This window comes from Bos indicus, chromosome 4 (genome assembly GCF_029378745.1).
Source record: "Bos indicus isolate NIAB-ARS_2022 breed Sahiwal x Tharparkar chromosome 4, NIAB-ARS_B.indTharparkar_mat_pri_1.0, whole genome shotgun sequence".
In the NCBI taxonomy this organism is placed as follows: Eukaryota; Metazoa; Chordata; class Mammalia; order Artiodactyla; family Bovidae; genus Bos; species Bos indicus.
Window position 1 is genome coordinate 8864585 of NC_091763.1, and position 17743 is coordinate 8882327.

The following is a 17743-nucleotide window of genomic DNA, read 5'->3' on the forward strand; positions in this document are numbered from 1 at the left end:
GCTTTTCTTCACATTCTTTTGGCTGTCTCAGAGCCACTGACTTAACTGCATCTTACTGCACAAACTCTGGAATCTGTGGGTAAAAGCCTTTTGAAACTTTCTGAGAGTTTTGGTACATACAAACCACTTTAGAGTCAACTGTTTCTAGATGGATTGGAATCCTTTCAACCTGCTAATTGGGCAACTTATTACCTTCTCTGACTTTCACTTAGCTCCCCCTGATGTTAAGATGGAAACAGAGTTATCTTGCCAAATAGTAAATATGAGAGTTTGTGAAAAGTGCGTAAGAATGTGCTTGACACATGTTCAACTACTCGTAAGTAGTAGTCACTCTTAGGAAGAGTTTAACCATCATCTTTAGGTTAACTCTCTGGGTTTGATTGCTCTTAGAGGTGAAAAAGAGATTCCATGAAAAATAAGACTGGGCTGGACAGTGTGGTCTGCTACTCATTTGAAAGTTGTACCACATGGAAAATTTTACTCTTCTGTTTTTTTGGTAATCTTGAAACATATTTTCTATCTACTGTTGTTTTAAAGGTCAACTTGAATTGATTCAGTCCCATATGGTTTAAACTCATCCCCTTTGTTAACCTGCACATTAATATTACAATTGTTAATATTTGAAAGGGCATTTATTCCAATAATTTTTCATTCAATGTAAGAAAATGTAAATTCTTCAAGGAAAAGTAACTTTAGTAACTAGAGAATTTAATAGAAGATTTATTTTAATTCTCCTGCTTATTTTATATTAATTTCCTTGTAAATATATCCAGATGTGTATGCAGTACATATACTCTCTGAGCAAATTCTGGCTACTATTTGATAAATTATGTTCTGAAATTTTCTACCTTGGGACCTAATTCTATATTGAAAACATCAACCCTCGGCTCATATAGAAATATGTTAGATCAATGAGGATACTAAGAGTGAAACCTGGTTTAGAGTAACAGATACTTCAAGAACTACTGTGAAGGCTGCTTCTTTTTACTTTCAAAGGCCAATTTAACTTGTTTTCTTGTCCGGGAATAAATAGGCCCAGAAAAATTAGGTGAGCCTAATGTCTCAATCTTAAAGGAAATCAACCCTGAATATTCATTGGAAGGACTGATGCTAAAGCTGAAATTTCAATACTTTGGCGACCTGATGCCAAGAGTTGACTCGCTGGAAAAGACCCTCATGCTGGGAAAGATTGAGGGCAGGAGGAGAAGCAGAAGACAGAGGATGAGATGGTTGCATGGCATCTCTGACTCAATGGACATAAGTTTGAGCAAACTCCAGGAGATAGTGAAGAACAGGGAAGCCTGGTGTGCTGCAGTCCATGGGGTCCAAAGAGTCAGACACGACTTAGCAACTAAACTACAGCATGTCTTACTTGAACTTTCTATTTGTTCTGATTTCTCCCTTTTTTGCTTGTGTTTTCAGGCTCAGCTATGTGAATCATGCAGAAGATCTGGCCTCCAAGCTCCTCCAGTGTTCCCCAAAGAACAGACTATCAGCTCAGGCTGCCTTGAGCCACGAGTATTTTAGTGACCTACCCCCACGGCTATGGGAACTGACTGATAGTGAGTATGACAAGTTTGAAACATCTAATTGAAGCCGGGGCATGATTTTAGCATCCATGTGTAACATACATGTAGAGGGGTTCACATGTTTGTGCTTCTGTAATATTATGTGTGTTTATGTTAATATATGCATTACATGTATATGTACGTAACGTGTGTATGTGTATACAAAGAGAGAGAGATAGAATGGGGGAAGGGAGGTAGTGTGCATATATATTTAGTAGAATCCTGCCATTCAATTGTGAGCTTACCAGACACAGGAAGAAAATGGATTCCTTATTTTGCTATCTCTGCTCTGCAGTCAGCAGCTGCATGTCTTTGTATTTGATTATGTGTGTGTCCAAAAAAATGATCTGAGCAGTCATAAAGGAGAAGGAAAATATGATTTACATATTTAGTACTTTATGCGTACAGTACTTTTTAACTGGCTGCAGAACACGGAGTAGAAATGATTCATTTCTGTTTGATTCTCAGAGACTATCTTGGTTGTAACAATAACCTTAAAAAGGGCTGCTATGTAGTGAGCTGACGAACAGAGTTGGCAATTGGCTAATACACTGAATTGACATGTAAGAACTGAAGACATGTAATTCATTTTAACTACAAATGCTCTTGGTATTCATACAGAGTTCTTCTCTGGGTCTTTTAAAACAAAACACATTCCTGGGTGGGTTTTTGTTTTGTTTTTACAAGTGTTCATATTTACACAGCCTTTTCCAATTACATTTTAAATATTTGGGGGAGGATTTATGACTGGGAGGATCTCATCTTTCTTCCAAAGTGTGAAACAAAATTCTTGTGAAATTTTGAAAAATACTGTTGCAGTAAGAACACTTTTGTTCAATGGTGATACATTCTTTCCAAATGCCAGTGAGAGATACTTCTTCTCATACTCTTTTCTTATTCCCTTAAAAATTCATATACTGCATGTATGGATGGATATCTATAATATCATTATTAATCCTTGAATATACATCACTTACCATGGACATTGGCCTCCCAGGTTGCACTGGTGGTAAAGAACCTGCCTGCCAGTGCAGAAGATGGAAGAGAGGCAGGTTCGATGATCCCTAAATTGGGAAGATCCCCTGGAGGAGGGCATGGCAACCCACTCCAGTACTCTTGCCTGGAGAATCCCATGGACAGCTGAGCCTGGTGGGGCTATGGTCCATAGAATCACAAAGAGTCAGACATGCCTGAAGCAACTTAGCATGCACACACGCATCATACATAAAAGTTATGTCTTTATTCTCTTAGACTTTAGACTTCCCCCATTGGTAAGCACTGGAATCTCCTTGACAACAATAACCTTTTATTTGGCAACTAAATCCCAAGTAACAACTCGAGGGTGTTCCTACCCTGAATCTTTTCTATCTCACAATGAATTCTAATTACCTTTTTTTTTTAACTCTAAAGTGACTCTAGATGTATTAACCCACTACTACCCTGTACTAATCTTCTTCAGTAGTTTATATATTCCGAGTCCATATTATCCGATATTCCCTACTTACTTTCCAATAGTCTACCCATTGATCATTACTACTGCTATCCCCATTAAAAAAAAAAAAATTAAAGATGAAATCCCTGTAGAAAAATAATCAATTGGTGACACATCTTCCCATACTGAAAACAAACTAATGAGTTTCTGGCTCATTGAATTCGAACACATGATTTGTTTTTCCCTTTAGTATAACTTGTAACTTGATAGCAGTCCTCCTTGGTGACATCTCAATCCCATCTGACTTAATGATTGAGTTTAAGCCAGGATTTTGATGGTCTATGAATTCTGAATTCTGTAGTAGTACTTTTTTGTTAATATGGACTTATTACCCACTTGCCACTTAGTTTATCAGCCAGTGGTTAAATCCAGTTTCTATCAGTAAGTAAATGCCTCCACATTATCACTCGGCAGCAGGCTGCCAACGGAGACAGCCTTGTCCCCGTCATTAACAAGCACAATGTATGCAGAACACCAGAGGGGAATTAAAACCACAAAAAATACCTCAGGGTGGTATTTTTAATATGAGAATTTAATTTGTAATTTCACAGATTAAGAATTTTGGCTGCATTAATCCCTTTATCAGCTCACAGCAGGCTATTTGCAGAAGCATAACCATAAGGCGATATTCATTGGCAGAAACACGCCTTTGCATAACGTTAAACATCAGGGGCAGTGAAACCTTTTGAAGGGGGGAGAATAAAGATGAAAAATCATTATATTTTTCAAGCAAGATTCTGCTAAATGCCTCCGGTAACAATTTTGAGTTACAGAAATGCTATTTCTGTGTCTAGTAGATAATCATTATGAAGCATAAATCCAGTCGCAAGAAAGGACAATCCCAGTCTTAAATACCACAGTCATTTCCATCTCGAACAACGTGGTCGTCCTTGTAAACATGTTTACAAAACAAAGAATTTCTAGGCTCTGGAGACTTTGGGAACTAGTTTCTTTTTAGGTGAAATGACTGGTTTTGGTGACTGTTATCTAGGTTAATATTCTGCAGAATGTATTTAGAAGTTCTTGAAATTCTTAAAATTAAATTTTATGTTAATGTGGAGTCTTGTAAAAGTTTACCACCTGGCAAATGGCAGCAGCAGCAGCAGCGCCAGTATCCTCATATCTTCATATCCTCATACCCTCCTTTTCAAGGAGATTTGGAAAGAGGGCCATCTGAAAAGAAGTGTTGCAGAACCGATAAATGGGTTGTCTTAGCAACCAAGTCATGGTTTAGACTGACCAGCTTTAGGAACCTCACTTTAATACGTAATCTGCTCAGGCTGCAATAACAACATAATATAGACTGGGGCTTAAACAATAAACATTTATTTCTCACATTTCTGAAGGCTAGAAATTCAAGATCAAGGTGTTTGCAAAATCAAGGTCCCCGATGAGACAGCGCCTCCCTTATCATCACATGGCAGAGAGAGAAAAACCGGGACATCTCTATCTCTTCCTTTTCTTATAAGCCACTAATCTCATGCTAAGGGCCACACTCTTATGACTGCATCTAACCCTAATTTCTATCCAAAGACCTCATCTCTAAAAGCTTATCACATTGGGACTCCAGGATTTGAATTTTGGAGGGATACAATTAAGTCCACAGCATCACATTCTTAAAGATAGGTCATGGCATTTTTTTTTTTTTTTTTAAAGAAAAGAATGTCCACAAAGAGAAAACACTTATGCAAGCAAAAAGCAAACCCAGGTAAAGAGAAGAAGATTGTAACAAAAGTAAGTTCAAAGTGGGCTCCAGCCTTCTTGGCCTACTTTTAATGTAGCAGACCTTTTGAGATGAGTATCAAATGTTATTAGAACCTTGGTTACACAGAGCCCTGCAGTCATTCCATGAATTCTTATAAAAATGAAGTTATATGCTGATGCCAGACTGTTATTTGCTTTGGAAGAACGTATAACAATATAATATCTTTATTGTGCTAGTCCTTAAAACCTCACCAGTTTACATAATACCAAAATTTAGAAGTAATATATTAGTGTGCCACTGAAGAAGGAATTATAAATTCATCAAGCGAGAATTATGGCACAGTTACCTGGGGATCTGACAGTTAAAGCTGGCTAATTCTAGGGGCACCCTGTCATTCTCCCTCTATCCCAAAACCCCAACAGCCTTGCCCCACTTCTTCACAAAGATTTAATTGCAGGGAAGTAAATCGAGGGCTGATTTAGAAGAAATTCATTACTTTCCCCAAATACACCACAGGGCATTCTCCTGTGTATACTATCAAGTTACATAAATTATTGAAGCTGAACTACCCTTGTCAAAGTAAATGAACAAAATACACTTCATAGCGCAGAGTCCTTGATTTTATTACATTCATTTGCTAATTCACAAAGCTCAGATCTACAGTAAAAGAAGGCCAACAAATTGGTGCAGTGTGAGGAGCGCTGAACTGGGAATCAGACCGCCTGGACTCTAGCTTTATAGCATCAGCTCCACTATTAACTAGCCAGGCAACTTTGGACAAGTGCCCTAGTCTCTGTGGGTTTCCGGCTTCTCATTTAGAGACACAGTGAGCCCTGAGGACCTTTCCAGCTCCTCTGTTGGTAGGATTTCTGACCTATTCCTACATATGTCCTATATATTATCCTAAAACAACATCATGCCTTGAATGGATCTCCATGCCATCTTTTTAAAAATAAAACTCACCCTGTTGAAATATATTTGCTGCTCCAGTTCCTAGACTTCCATTTTCTCTTAATTCCTTTTGTGCCAAACTTTTGCACCCAAGATGCCACAGCTGTCGGTTTCAGGCTCTATCCATGGATCTTTGGCCCTCATCTTGACCCATTAGCTTAATTCACAATTGACCACCATCTCCTGCTGGTAATATTTCCTTCACTTGGTTTCCAGGACAGGACATTTTCCTTTCACTCAGCTAAACATTTCTTTTCATACTCCTTTGCAGATTTCTCATCTGCCAAACCTCTCACTCTTAGAATGCCCTGGGGCTTAATCCTCAGATCTTCCCATCTGCATACACTCCCAAGAGCCCAGATGATTTTATTTAATCTCATGATTTAGATATCATCTGTGTATACTGACAGCTTCCAAATTTCAATCTCCAAGCCCATCTTCCTTGATTCCAGACTTGCATATCCAGCTCCTACTTAACATCTCCATTTGGATGTCTAGTAGGCATCTCCAGCTTCATATTACCAAAACTGAACTCCTTATCTTTTCCCCCAGACTTGCTCATTTTGTAGTCTTTATCTTGTTCATAAATGGCAATGTCATTCTTCCAGTTGTTCGAAGTTACCCTGGATTCTTCTTTTGTTACACCCAAACCCAGTTCTTCCATAGACCCTGTTAGCGTACCTTCAAAGTAGATCAGTAGACCATCCTGACTTCTCCCCTGCCATTTCCCACCCCATGTCACCTACCATGGTCTTTCACCTGCATCTTACAGTAACCTCCTAATTGTTTTGCCTGCTTCTCCTTAGAAAGGCTTTGATGTTTGCTCTTTCTTCGGTTCATCCTTGATCTTCCTCTAGATCTTTCTATGACTTGCCCTCTCACCTTTTTTGGGTCTCTGCTCAAAGGTACCTTACCTGGGAAGCTTTCACTGACCTGCTTCCACTACAGCACTTCCTGTTTCTTGTCCCTGCTTTATTTTTCTTCATAACACTTAGAACTAGTTGATTTATTTGTCTGAGTATTTATCATCAGTTCAGTTCAGTTCAGTCGCTCAGTCATGTCCCGACTCTTTGTGACCCCCATGGACTGCAGCACACCAGGCCTCCCTATCCATCGCCAACTCCTAGAGTTTACTCAAACTCATGTCCATTGAGTCAATGATGCCATCCAACCATCTCAGCCTCTGTGGTCCCCTTCTCCTCCTGCCTTCAATCTTTCCCAGCATCAGGGTCTTTTCAATGAGTCAGCTCTTCACATCAGGTCGCCAAAGTATTGGAGTTTCAGCTTCAGAATCTGTCCTTCCAATGAACACCCAGGACTGATCTCCTTTAGGATGGACTGGTTGGAACTCCTTGCAGTCCAAGGGCCTCTCAAGAGTCTTATTCAACACCATAGTTCAAAAGCATCAATTCTTCGGCCCTCAGCTTTCTGTATAGTCCAACTCTCACATCCATACATGACCACTGGAAAAACCACAGCTTTGACTAGACAGACCTTTGTTGGCGAAGTAGTGTCTCTGCTTGTGAATATGCTGTCTAGGTTGGTTACAACTTTCCTTCCAAGGAGTAAGCATTTTTTGATTTCATGGCTGCAGTCACCATCTGCAGTGATTTTGGAACCCAAGAAAATAAAGTCTGCCACTGTTTCCACTGTTTTCCCATCTATTTGCCAGGAAGTAATGGGACCAGATATCATGATATTAGTTTTTGAATGTTGAGTTTTAAGCCAACTTTTTCACTCTCCTCTTTCACCTTCATCAAGAGGATCTTTAGTTCTTCTTCACTTTCTGCCATAAGGGTGGTGTCATCTGCATGAGGTTATTGATATTTCTCCCTGGAATCAATCTTGATTCCAACTTGTGCTTCATCCAGCCCAGCATTTCTCTTGATGCATATAAGTTAAATAAGCAGGGCAACAATATACAGCCTTGACATACTCCTTTCCCGATTTGGAACCAGTCTGTTGTTCCATGTACGGTTCTAACTGTTGCTTCCTGACCTGCATACAGATTTCTCAGGAGGCAGGTCAGGTGGTCTGGTATTCCCGTCTTTTGAAGAATTTTCCAGAGTTTGTTGTTGGTCCACACAGTCAAAGGCTTTGGCAGAGTTAATAAGGCAGAAGCAGATATTTTTCTGGAACTCGCTTGCTTTTTTGATGATCCAGCGGATATTGGCAATTCGATGTCTGGTTCCTCTGCCTTTTCTAAACCCAACTTGAACATCTGGAGGTTCACTGTTCACGTACTGTTGAAGCCTGGTTTGGAGAATTTTGAGCATTACTTTACTAGCGTGTGAGATGAGTACAATTGTGTGGTAGTTTGAGCATTCTTTGGCATTGCTTTTCTTTGGAATTGGAATGAAAACTGACCTTTTTCAGTCCTGTGGCCACTGCTGAGTTTTCCAAATTTGCTGGCATATTGAGTGCAGCACTTTCACAGCATAATCTTTTAGGATTTGAAATTGCTCAACTGGAATTCCATCACCTCCACTAGCTTTGTTCATAGTGATGCTTCCTAAGGCCCGTTTATCATCTGTTTGCCCTAAATGAAGTCTACAAACACCAGAGTTTCTTTTCCTTATGATTTATACACTACAGGATTCTGAAAGCCTGAAACAGTATGGGGCTCAATAGATACTTCTCCAAATAATGAGTGGAAGAGTGGCACAAAGAAAGGGCAAAATATTTCATCTCCAAATTCAAGCTAATTGTTCTAGATCAGAGAAATATGAGAGGTCAACTGAGCTGTGGTTTGGAGGGGAAGTCAGACTGTCCTGTCATATGTGTGTGTAAATCTGTGTGTTTGTGTGTGGTTGTGACAACTTGACAATTTCAAAGACCAATGTATACCATTTTGTTTCATGTACTGGACATCCAGCATTGCATTTCCACCTCACTTTTTGAAAGAGACGATTATAAATATATAAATGGAAACTTTTTATTCTGTCCACAGTGTCTTCTATTTTTACCGTCCCAAATGTAAGATTGCAACCAGAAGCCGGAGAAAGCATGAGGACCTTTGGGAAAAACAATAGTTATGGCAAAAGTCTATCAAATAGCAAGCACTGATGCGCACAGCATTCTCAAGAGCACAGGTAGGGTGATCTACTCTACTTGGAAAATAATTGTGAAAAGACACCAAGTCGATCTTTCAAATGAAATATTTCAAATTTGTTTTTTTCTATCCAGTGACTCTTTTATGTTCGTTATGGCCTTCGTTACAAGTTGAAGTCATTTCCGTATTTTTAGACACCTTCTGGATTCTGACCAAAATGGTATTTTATTTATATAGGCATAGGCAAACCATTGTAGTCATAAGCAAATCATTTCCCTACTCACACATTCTTTACTGAGGTTAGAAATGGTTAATCTTGGAGAATATCTACGTCACAGACCTACTGTGTGTGGCCCATGCCATTTTTTTTCCCCTTGGTTGCTCTCATTTTAAAATTGGGTAATTTTACACAATGTCTAGATTTCTGGCTTTTCTTGAAAAATCAGCAACTCTAGCCGTATTGCACTCACATTCCTGCCAGAAGTTTGTGTGTAGAACTGAACTGTCTACCTCCTTGGAAAAGGGCATGGGCTCCCCAGGTTTGCTTAATGGCCATTTGGGTCATTTCACCCCCTTCTGATTCCTGCGTGGCCCCTGGTACAATCCTTATCATAGCGAACCTTTTCTTTTCCTTCTTTCCTATTCTTTGACCTTTGCTATTCTGCAGATGGAAAGTAGAACCTAAATGAGACAATCTCTAGGCATGTCAGACTGTCCCATTGGTTATCATATAGGAATTACAGAAACAAGCATAAGCTGGCAACCTCTGAAAAGGCTGTGTCTTTATTGCCAGTTGGGAATGTCTGGGTTATTTGGAGGTTTATGCTGATATATACCTTTTTGTTTAATGAAACATAATGCTGAAGTATATAGAGAATCAACTTTTTTGTGGGGAAGGCTTTTTATTTGCTGGCCCGTATGTTACTTGCTTGTGTCACTGTTCAGTCATTAAATGTTCCAGTTAATCCAAGGATACAGACAGTATTGCAGGAGCTCCTCTTTCTTCCTCTCACTCTTAATTTGAAATATATTAACAGGCTGAACTATCAGAAGGTTAATTGTCCACATTGTCTACTGGATGGTTAGACTATACCCGTGGACTCAGGTTTTGAGGACTCTCAGTGAATGTGGGGGTCAGTTTTGGCCTCTCAGGAGTTCAGTGGTGATTTATGAGTGATTGGAGAGTAGATTCCCAGATTGATAAAAGATGGTGTATAAATGCCAGTCAGGAAGTATTACTAGTAGACTTGCCATTTCATTCATAAGAGTAAGATTCTTCCTTCTTCTGGTTATTTCTCTATATTGGATGAAAAGCTACCAAGAAGTATAGCTTTATTTGCCCAGCAGCATTTACAGTCTCTCTTCAATTGGTCGGACAAAGCATGGGGCTGCATTTTTGACCAGTTATCCCCTGGTTCTGAGAATGGTTTTAATTCATGAGGGTTACAGCAGATGCTTTTTAAAGTATTTAACCTGCATTACCATAATGAGAGCCCCTGGCTTTATAAACCCTTTAATTCAGTAGAGCAAAACAAAAAGTGAACTTCATTTGTGCTGCTGCCTTACACACACACACACACACACACACACACACATGCAAGCCTGAATTTCCATCGCAAGGCTGTATCCTTTCTTCTGTGCTCTTTGGAGGTCTCTCTGAGCTGAGCCTGGCCAGTCAAAACTGCTAGAACGTGCTTTAGGTCAGCTTTTCCATATAAATTAAATCAGGCTCACTGGACAGAAGCGTTCCCCATAAGGTCTCAAAAATTGCTAAGCAAAAAGGGATTCTGAAGAGCCGTTCAGAAGTAGTCATCGGTATTCAAAAGCCTTTACAAAGATGATTTTTCTTTGTAGTATGTTTTTTAAACGTATTAGAATATTAGAATTATCTAATAATACTACAAATATGTTCTCTATGAATTTTGTCTTTTTCACATCAACTTTTAAAGCTTTAATATTATTATCATTATTGTCTTTGTTGTTTTCTTTGAAATCCAAATGCCTCTGTTTGATTCAACATTATATTGAGGAAACATCTAATTTTTTTTTCTCAGAAAAGCTGCATGGAAGTTGGATTTTAAGAGTTTTCTGTCAGCAAAAAAAAAAAAGAAATCACTTTAATTTTTTTGCCTTTCTAGGATTTTACATTAATCAAATGGGTTTTTCTCTTAGAGTTTAAATAACATAGACTATATATTGGCCTGAGACATCCTGCATAGTGGAGCTGATTCTGATCAATAGCTGAATATCAGTGTCTATATTGCAGACATTATAGAGTCAAAGTCTACATAAATAAGGGTATTTGTAAGGAAAATATATATTTCCCTAGATTTTGATGAACTAATTGTTTAGAGCGAGCTGTGGCATCTTAAATTTTCCTGAAATGTCCCAATTCTTTATAAACCTTAGAGAGATTGGGAAAAAGAGGAAGAGGGAAGAGGTTGAGGGCTCACAGAGGCTCAGACTGTAATCTAGCATTTTGACTACCTTTCTTTGGGGGGTTAGAGGCAAATATGGAAAATGCGTTGTATCACTTCTGATTTTAAAGTGATGGACAGTAGGAGTTCAAGTCTTAGTTTTTCTCCTATACCACAGTGCCCAACTATTTCTAAACTTGCATACTAAGGTCACTTCAGTCATTTAGTTAATAATTCTGGATTTGCATAAACTGGCCTTATTGGAAAAGCTAATGAGGAGCATTTTTCTTTGCAGTAGAAAGCAATTTTGGTTTCAGAGTCTTGTAACCAAATGAAATGAAAAGAAAACCACATGCCCCAAAGTTTAAAAATGGGATAGGAGGCAATGGATGATCAAAATCCTGTGCTTCCTACAGTTTGTTATCCTCTAAAGATGTGAATAGACCACAGATTGCCTAGGTTGTCCCCATCTTTTTATCAGCATGGAAGGATAGGATTTTCTTAAAGTCTGAGAGCGCCGTAAATGTGCATAGACATGTTCCCCAAGGGAAAAACCAGAAACTATATTGAATATCACATCCATTAGTATCACTTATATTTGTGCACAGCAATACCAAATACACCCCATGCTGAGCTTAATTTTCCAGTCATTCTCAATTGAGACAGGAAGTGCATAGTCACCCTGTCTGCTCTCCTTTTGCCGAATACAAGGGATAAGAATGGTCTCTGATCTTTTAGACGTTTTATAATTTTCCTGAAATAGTATATGCTCATTATGGAACATCTCTTTTCAATGAATGCACTGGTCTTCAAACCCTATTAAATTCATAATAAATATACAAATGTCTGTCTCGTGCATGAAAAAGCTGTATTTGGTTCAGGCGCAAGAATTAACTGCACACATGTTTTGGTGACGCTCTCCTTGCTTCTAGTATATATCTTTGCTAATCAACGTTATGTAAGTATGAAATGAAAACGGAAGAAAACATGTAGTAGACTTTTTCTGTTTGACTCAGTCATTAAGCAATAATTTCCTAAAGTAGGCTGCCAGGTAAACAGTAGGATGCAGGCATTGCTCAAAACTTTTGATTAAATAAAGCAAGGATTTTTTTTTTTTTTAAACCAAACTCCAGACAAAATGTAATGCATTGGTGCTTAAGATTCTTTGGCGTCACTATCTGAACGTCCAGTTGATTTGTTTGCTTGTTTACTTATTTATTTTTGGCTGCACTGGGTCTTTCTTGCTGCTTGCGGACTTCCTCTAGTCCCGGTGATCGGGGGCTGCCCTTCATCGTCGTGCATGGTTGTCACTGCGGTGGCTCCTCTTGTTGCAGAACACGGGCTCTGTGCGCTCAGGGTGAATAGCAGCAGCTCTCGGGCTCGAGAGCACCGGCTCTGTAGTTGGGGCACACAGGCTCAGTTGCCCCATGGTGTGTGTGATCTTCCCAGATCAGGGATGGCACCAGTGGCCCCTGTGTTAGCAGGGGGAGCCTTATCCGCTTCTACTACCGGGGATGTCTTCCCCATTGAGTTTTTAAAAATCTAGGTTCCTGGAGTACATGAATCTGCATTCTAAAACCCCAAAGAACGTTGATGCAGGTAGCCTTTGAACCACATATTATGACCTCTTCAGTAAATATTTAAGAATTATACATTAATGAAGTAAAGTAATTAACTTATTTGGGTCAGGACTGGATAAAGACAAAATGGGAAAACCTATCCCTTCCTTTCCCTTCTTTTTTTTTTAAAGGAAGATTAGTAAGTTGTGCTTTATTAATATTTATTAATAAAAGTTGTGCTCACCAACAAGGTAACCACTAGGCACCTATCTATCTAAAGTAGCTAACTGAAGTTTATTTTTAATTAATTAAAATTAAACTAAATTACAATTCTGTATCCCCAGGAGCAGTACCACATTTCAAGTGCCCACCCATGGGTGACCCACCCATGACCAGGGGCCACCATATTGGACAAGGCAGAGAGAGAACCTTTTCAGCATCACAGAAGGTTCTGCTGCCCAGCAATGGTGAAGGGCATTCCTCCTGCCTGCTTTTGTGAAGAGGAATCAGGGAAATTAAACTGAATTCACTCAGTAAAATTATATTTCAGTTCTAGAACATAATGACTTCAGAGGAGCTCAGAATGTTTGAGAGAGAGAAATACTCAAGTGAGGAAGAAGTTGGGTGACACAGAGAGGGACAGAGATGAAGACTGGGTGACATGTTCCATGCCCTCAGGGACAGGAGCCCCTGAGAGGAAGCGTGGGTGGGGATCCTCTGAGGGAAGGAAGCGTGGTGAGGTTTCCTTGGTTGACTGTGGTCTCGGCTGAGATTGTGTGGGAAAGTAAGGAAGAACAGGTGGACAGTCTGAGAAGCTGCACAGGCAGACCTCACAAGAGACTGAATGTCTGTCAGGATCTGACAGGAGCTGTGGTTTGTCTGCCATCAAACTCAGCCATCCTCTCAACTCTGGTACCTGCTTCTGGAGAAACAGCCCCCTCGCTCTCAACCAGCCTGTGACCTCTTGTGTCTCTGCATTGACTGCTGCTGCTGCTGCTGCTAAGTCGCTTCAGTCATGTCCGACTCTGTGCAACCCCATAGACGGCAGCCCACCAGGCCCCGCAGTCCCTGGGATTCTCCAGGCAAGAACACTGGAGTGGGTTGCCATTTCCTTCTCCAATGCATGAAAGTGAAAAGCGAAAGCGAAGTCGCTCAGTCGTGTCCGACTCTTATCGACCCCATGGACTGCAGCCCACCAGGCTCCTCCATCCATGGATTTTCCAGGCAAGAGTACTGGAGTGGGGTGCCATTGCCTTCTCCGCTGCATTGACTAATGGTGCTTTAATCTCCTCTGCATCTCATGGCTTCTGCTGACCCATCTGCTTCTTCATACACCTTGCTTCTCTTGTCTCTCTTGTTTCTGGGGTAGTCTACTGCCGAACTCTTTCCCTCAGATTCAGACCCTCCTCCAGAGCCACTCTACTTGGTGTCACCATCATCACGGAGGGAGAGCATGGCTGTTGTGTGGGTCCAGTCAGCTGATGGGTGGCCAGCCATTCCTGAAACAGCCCCTCAGAAGAGGACTCTGGGCTTGGCAGCCTCTGAACCTTCTAGAAAAGGTATAGCCAGAAGGCGCTTGGCCTGGTCTGTACTCTATCAAGGCAAAATCAGACAAGTTTGAGCAAACTCCAGGAGATAGTGAAGGACAGGGAAGCCTGGCATGCTGCAGTCCTTAGGGTCACAAAGAGTCGGACATGACTTAGCAAATAATAACAAAATAGAGGGAAACTCCAGTTTTAATGGAGTAAAAATGTCCTCAGTGTGTGATTTATTAATCAATTGATTGACTGATTTGGCTGCATGGGGTCTGATTTGTGGCATGCAGGAATCTTCGTGGTGTGGTGTGAGACCTTTTCCTTGTGGTTCAGGGACTCTCTAGTTGTGGTGTGTAGGCTTAGTTGCTCCGTGATATGTGAGATCTTAGTTCCCCAGCCAGGGATCAAACCCATGTCCCCTGCATCGCAAGGCAGATTCTTAACCACCAGACCACCAGCGAAGTCTCATGTATGATATTTTTGACTAAAGGTCTTATTGAGCCATGTTACATTTTCTTAACGATAGACACAAAAGGAGATGACACCCATTAGAACTTCATTTTCACTTTTCACTTTCATTCATTGGAGAAGGAAATGGCAACCCACTCCAGTGTTCTTCCCTGGAGAATTCCAGGGACGGGAGAGCCTGGTGGGCTGCCGTCTATGGGGTCGCACAGAGTCGGACAGGACTGAAGTGACTTAGCAGCAGCAGCAGCACTTATCACAGTATAAGAGATTCAAGTGTTGGATCTAGTTTTGTTTCAGTAGCGGAAAGATTTATGATTTTTTTTTTCCCCTGCAAGAACTGTTCTTGTCTGCATGACTCTGCAAATTTTTTTTCCTATCAAACAACTACAGTTTTATCTCTGTTGTCTCAATAGTTGTGGAAATAACAGGCAGAGGGGGAAACAAGCCTGAGTCTTTCTCTTAGGTTTCATTTGAAAGAATCCCTGGTTTTTGTCTTTACTTCCTCATTGCTGTAGATTAAGAAATCTTATTCGGGAAATGGACAGTGCTTCGAACCATTGTGAACACTTGATTGAGAAAAGGCTGGGATGTGGCTTATTTTCCCCACCCCAACCCCACCTTTCTTTCCTTACTTTCTCCTCTACCCTAGAGAGTCTATTCCCTCCTCTGAACCCTGATGCAAAATAGGAGGCTAAGGGGCATCTGCAGATACTTGTCTGCTCTCTTCTCTTCTCTCCTCCTTTCCCTGCCTCTCCACTCCCCTCTTCCTTTGGCTCACCTCTGCTCTGTACCCGACACTCCATCAGCTTTGTGAATGGGCTCACCAAAGTCCTTTACCATCTAATCTGCTTAATTACATCCTGGGATTGTCACAAAGCAGAATGAAAAGAACGTTTACTGTATCCTGCTTCGTGCATCCAGAGTGCATTTTTTAAAGGATATATTTTTCTCTGTATGGACATGTTTTCAGATTTACAGAAAAGTTGCAGGAGTAGTAGTACCAAGAATGCCTGATACCCATCACCCACTTCCCCCAAATGTTTGCTTTTTACTCCATTTGCTGTATCATATTCATTCTCTCACCTCTCTTTCTCACAGATACACACGTGTACACATCCACATTGTTTTTCTAAACCAGTTTTTCTTCACATGATCCTCCATTACCTCTAAACATTTCAATGTTTTTCTTAAGCACAGGGAATTCAGAGTTAATATTTTTTACATTAAAAATACAGGGTTTTTTGCTTTTGCCTTTCCCTGACTGAGAGTTTTAAAATGCGAAATGGCTAAAAGAGAAGAACCTGGTTTGATGCTCCACAAACTGGTTCATCAGCCCATGGAGGCTCAAAACTTGACTATGTTTTTGTGATTCAGTGTTTCCAGGTCAGATGAGCTTTCAAATTGAGGACTGGGGGGATGGGGAAGGGGGGGTGTGGTGAGAATAGCACTGCAACTTGCGTCTTCTGTTCTTTTTAAAACCTAAATTAATTTCTTAGGGACTATTTAGCCAGCAGCATAATATGAGTGAAGTTTTCTTATAAATAGTGGGCACAAGATGCGATAAGGCTACTAGCGAGTTCTCTGTTAGACTGCTTGGCCAAACTATTATGAAGTTAGCTGTCACATAGAACAAGGAGCTATAATCAGTCCAGGTGCTCTATTTTCCCCCTTCATTTCATGTTGATTCTTAAGAGTTTGGGATACAGAGGGACTTGTCTGTGCCCTAAGTGCACTGTATTGTATTATTAATACCAGTAGAGCAGCTGAGTCCCACTACACAGTCTTTGTGGTCTGCAGATGCTCTAAGAAGTGTCTGAGCATAAAAGGAGGCTGTTTGAGTTGAAGTGGGCTGATGGTCTGGGATGACATTTGAACGCGTGGAGGACAATGTCTAAATGACAGTGCCGAGAAGGGAAGGCAAAAAAGAAGAAAAAAGCTGGAAACTGTTGCCATTGTCCCCACATGCTCACCACTCTTGAGATACTCCTCACAGACGAGCTTTGTCTGGGAAGAAATGGGAGACGGATCGAGGAGGGTTAGACATTGGGCCCCTGGGACAAAAGCCAGGGATTCGGTCCTTAGACACATTAAAATTCTAGACAGATAGCCAATGTGATGAAAACCACAACCTGAATGGATTTCACGTCTTACAAAGTTAAACATTTTAGCTAAATTATTACAAATATATTTAACAAAATGTTTGCAAAACTTGGAGATGCTTCAATGAATAAATAAAGCTTTTAAGAACATCAAGTTGGTTGTGCAAATGAATAATATAGTGGGTCTGCTTTGGAATTTAGGATAGCTGTCTCCTCTACCACACACACACACATACACACATACATACATACATACATACATAACACATACACTCTGTACACTCACCCAGCCAAATGGAATAATTTGTCAACAGCCCTAGAGTTGTTAGGATAACATCATAGATTAAGCAAAGGATAACTTCTCCAGCTGATAAAATAGTGCACAAGTTCTAGAACAAAAACAATGCAGAAGTTTGAGAAATCGATGGAAATTTGTCTCAGAATAAATTCTACCTGGTATGCCAAGCATGGAGTCAAATACTGTGCTGTTAACTTCCATACTTGGCTGAATTTTTTTCCTTGAAATTATCACCATTCTTTTAATGTAGTTTGCACTATGTATAGTGCCCTTGGATTTTTAATTGCTCTGGATTATCATTTTCAATGCAATTAGTAAAATGCCCTCAATTACATATAATAATTACTGTAAATGGGGCTATTGGCCTAATTGTTATAAATGGGGAAAGATGTTTGATTATCATGTGCAATGAAATCATGTACAGTATTTATTTTACATTATTACGTAAATGGTGTAATGATAACACGTAATTATATTGTATCATTCCTCGGTCAACAAATCTACTTCATGTCAAGATCTCTAGAATTACGATACATTACCAAAGATCCACATAGTGGATCTTTTTTCCCAAAGTAATTGGGTTATTCTGTGGGTTGGGA

The 17743-nt window shown here is 40.2% G+C and overlaps 1 protein-coding gene across 7 annotated transcripts in view; it reads left to right on the top strand.

The window, feature by feature from the left end:
• CDK14 (cyclin dependent kinase 14) overlaps nucleotides 1-17743 on the top strand; it is a 665059-nt gene that overhangs the window by 553259 nt on the left and 94057 nt on the right. For all 7 annotated transcript variants that reach the window (XM_070787460.1, XM_070787457.1, XM_070787458.1 and 4 more), the window contains 2 exons: nucleotides 1423-1562; nucleotides 8667-8808. In XM_070787460.1, coding sequence (XP_070643561.1) covers nucleotides 1423-1562; nucleotides 8667-8782 — 256 coding nt within the window. In that variant the 3' untranslated portion in view covers nucleotides 8783-8808. The remainder of the gene's footprint in view (nucleotides 1-1422; nucleotides 1563-8666; nucleotides 8809-17743) is intronic.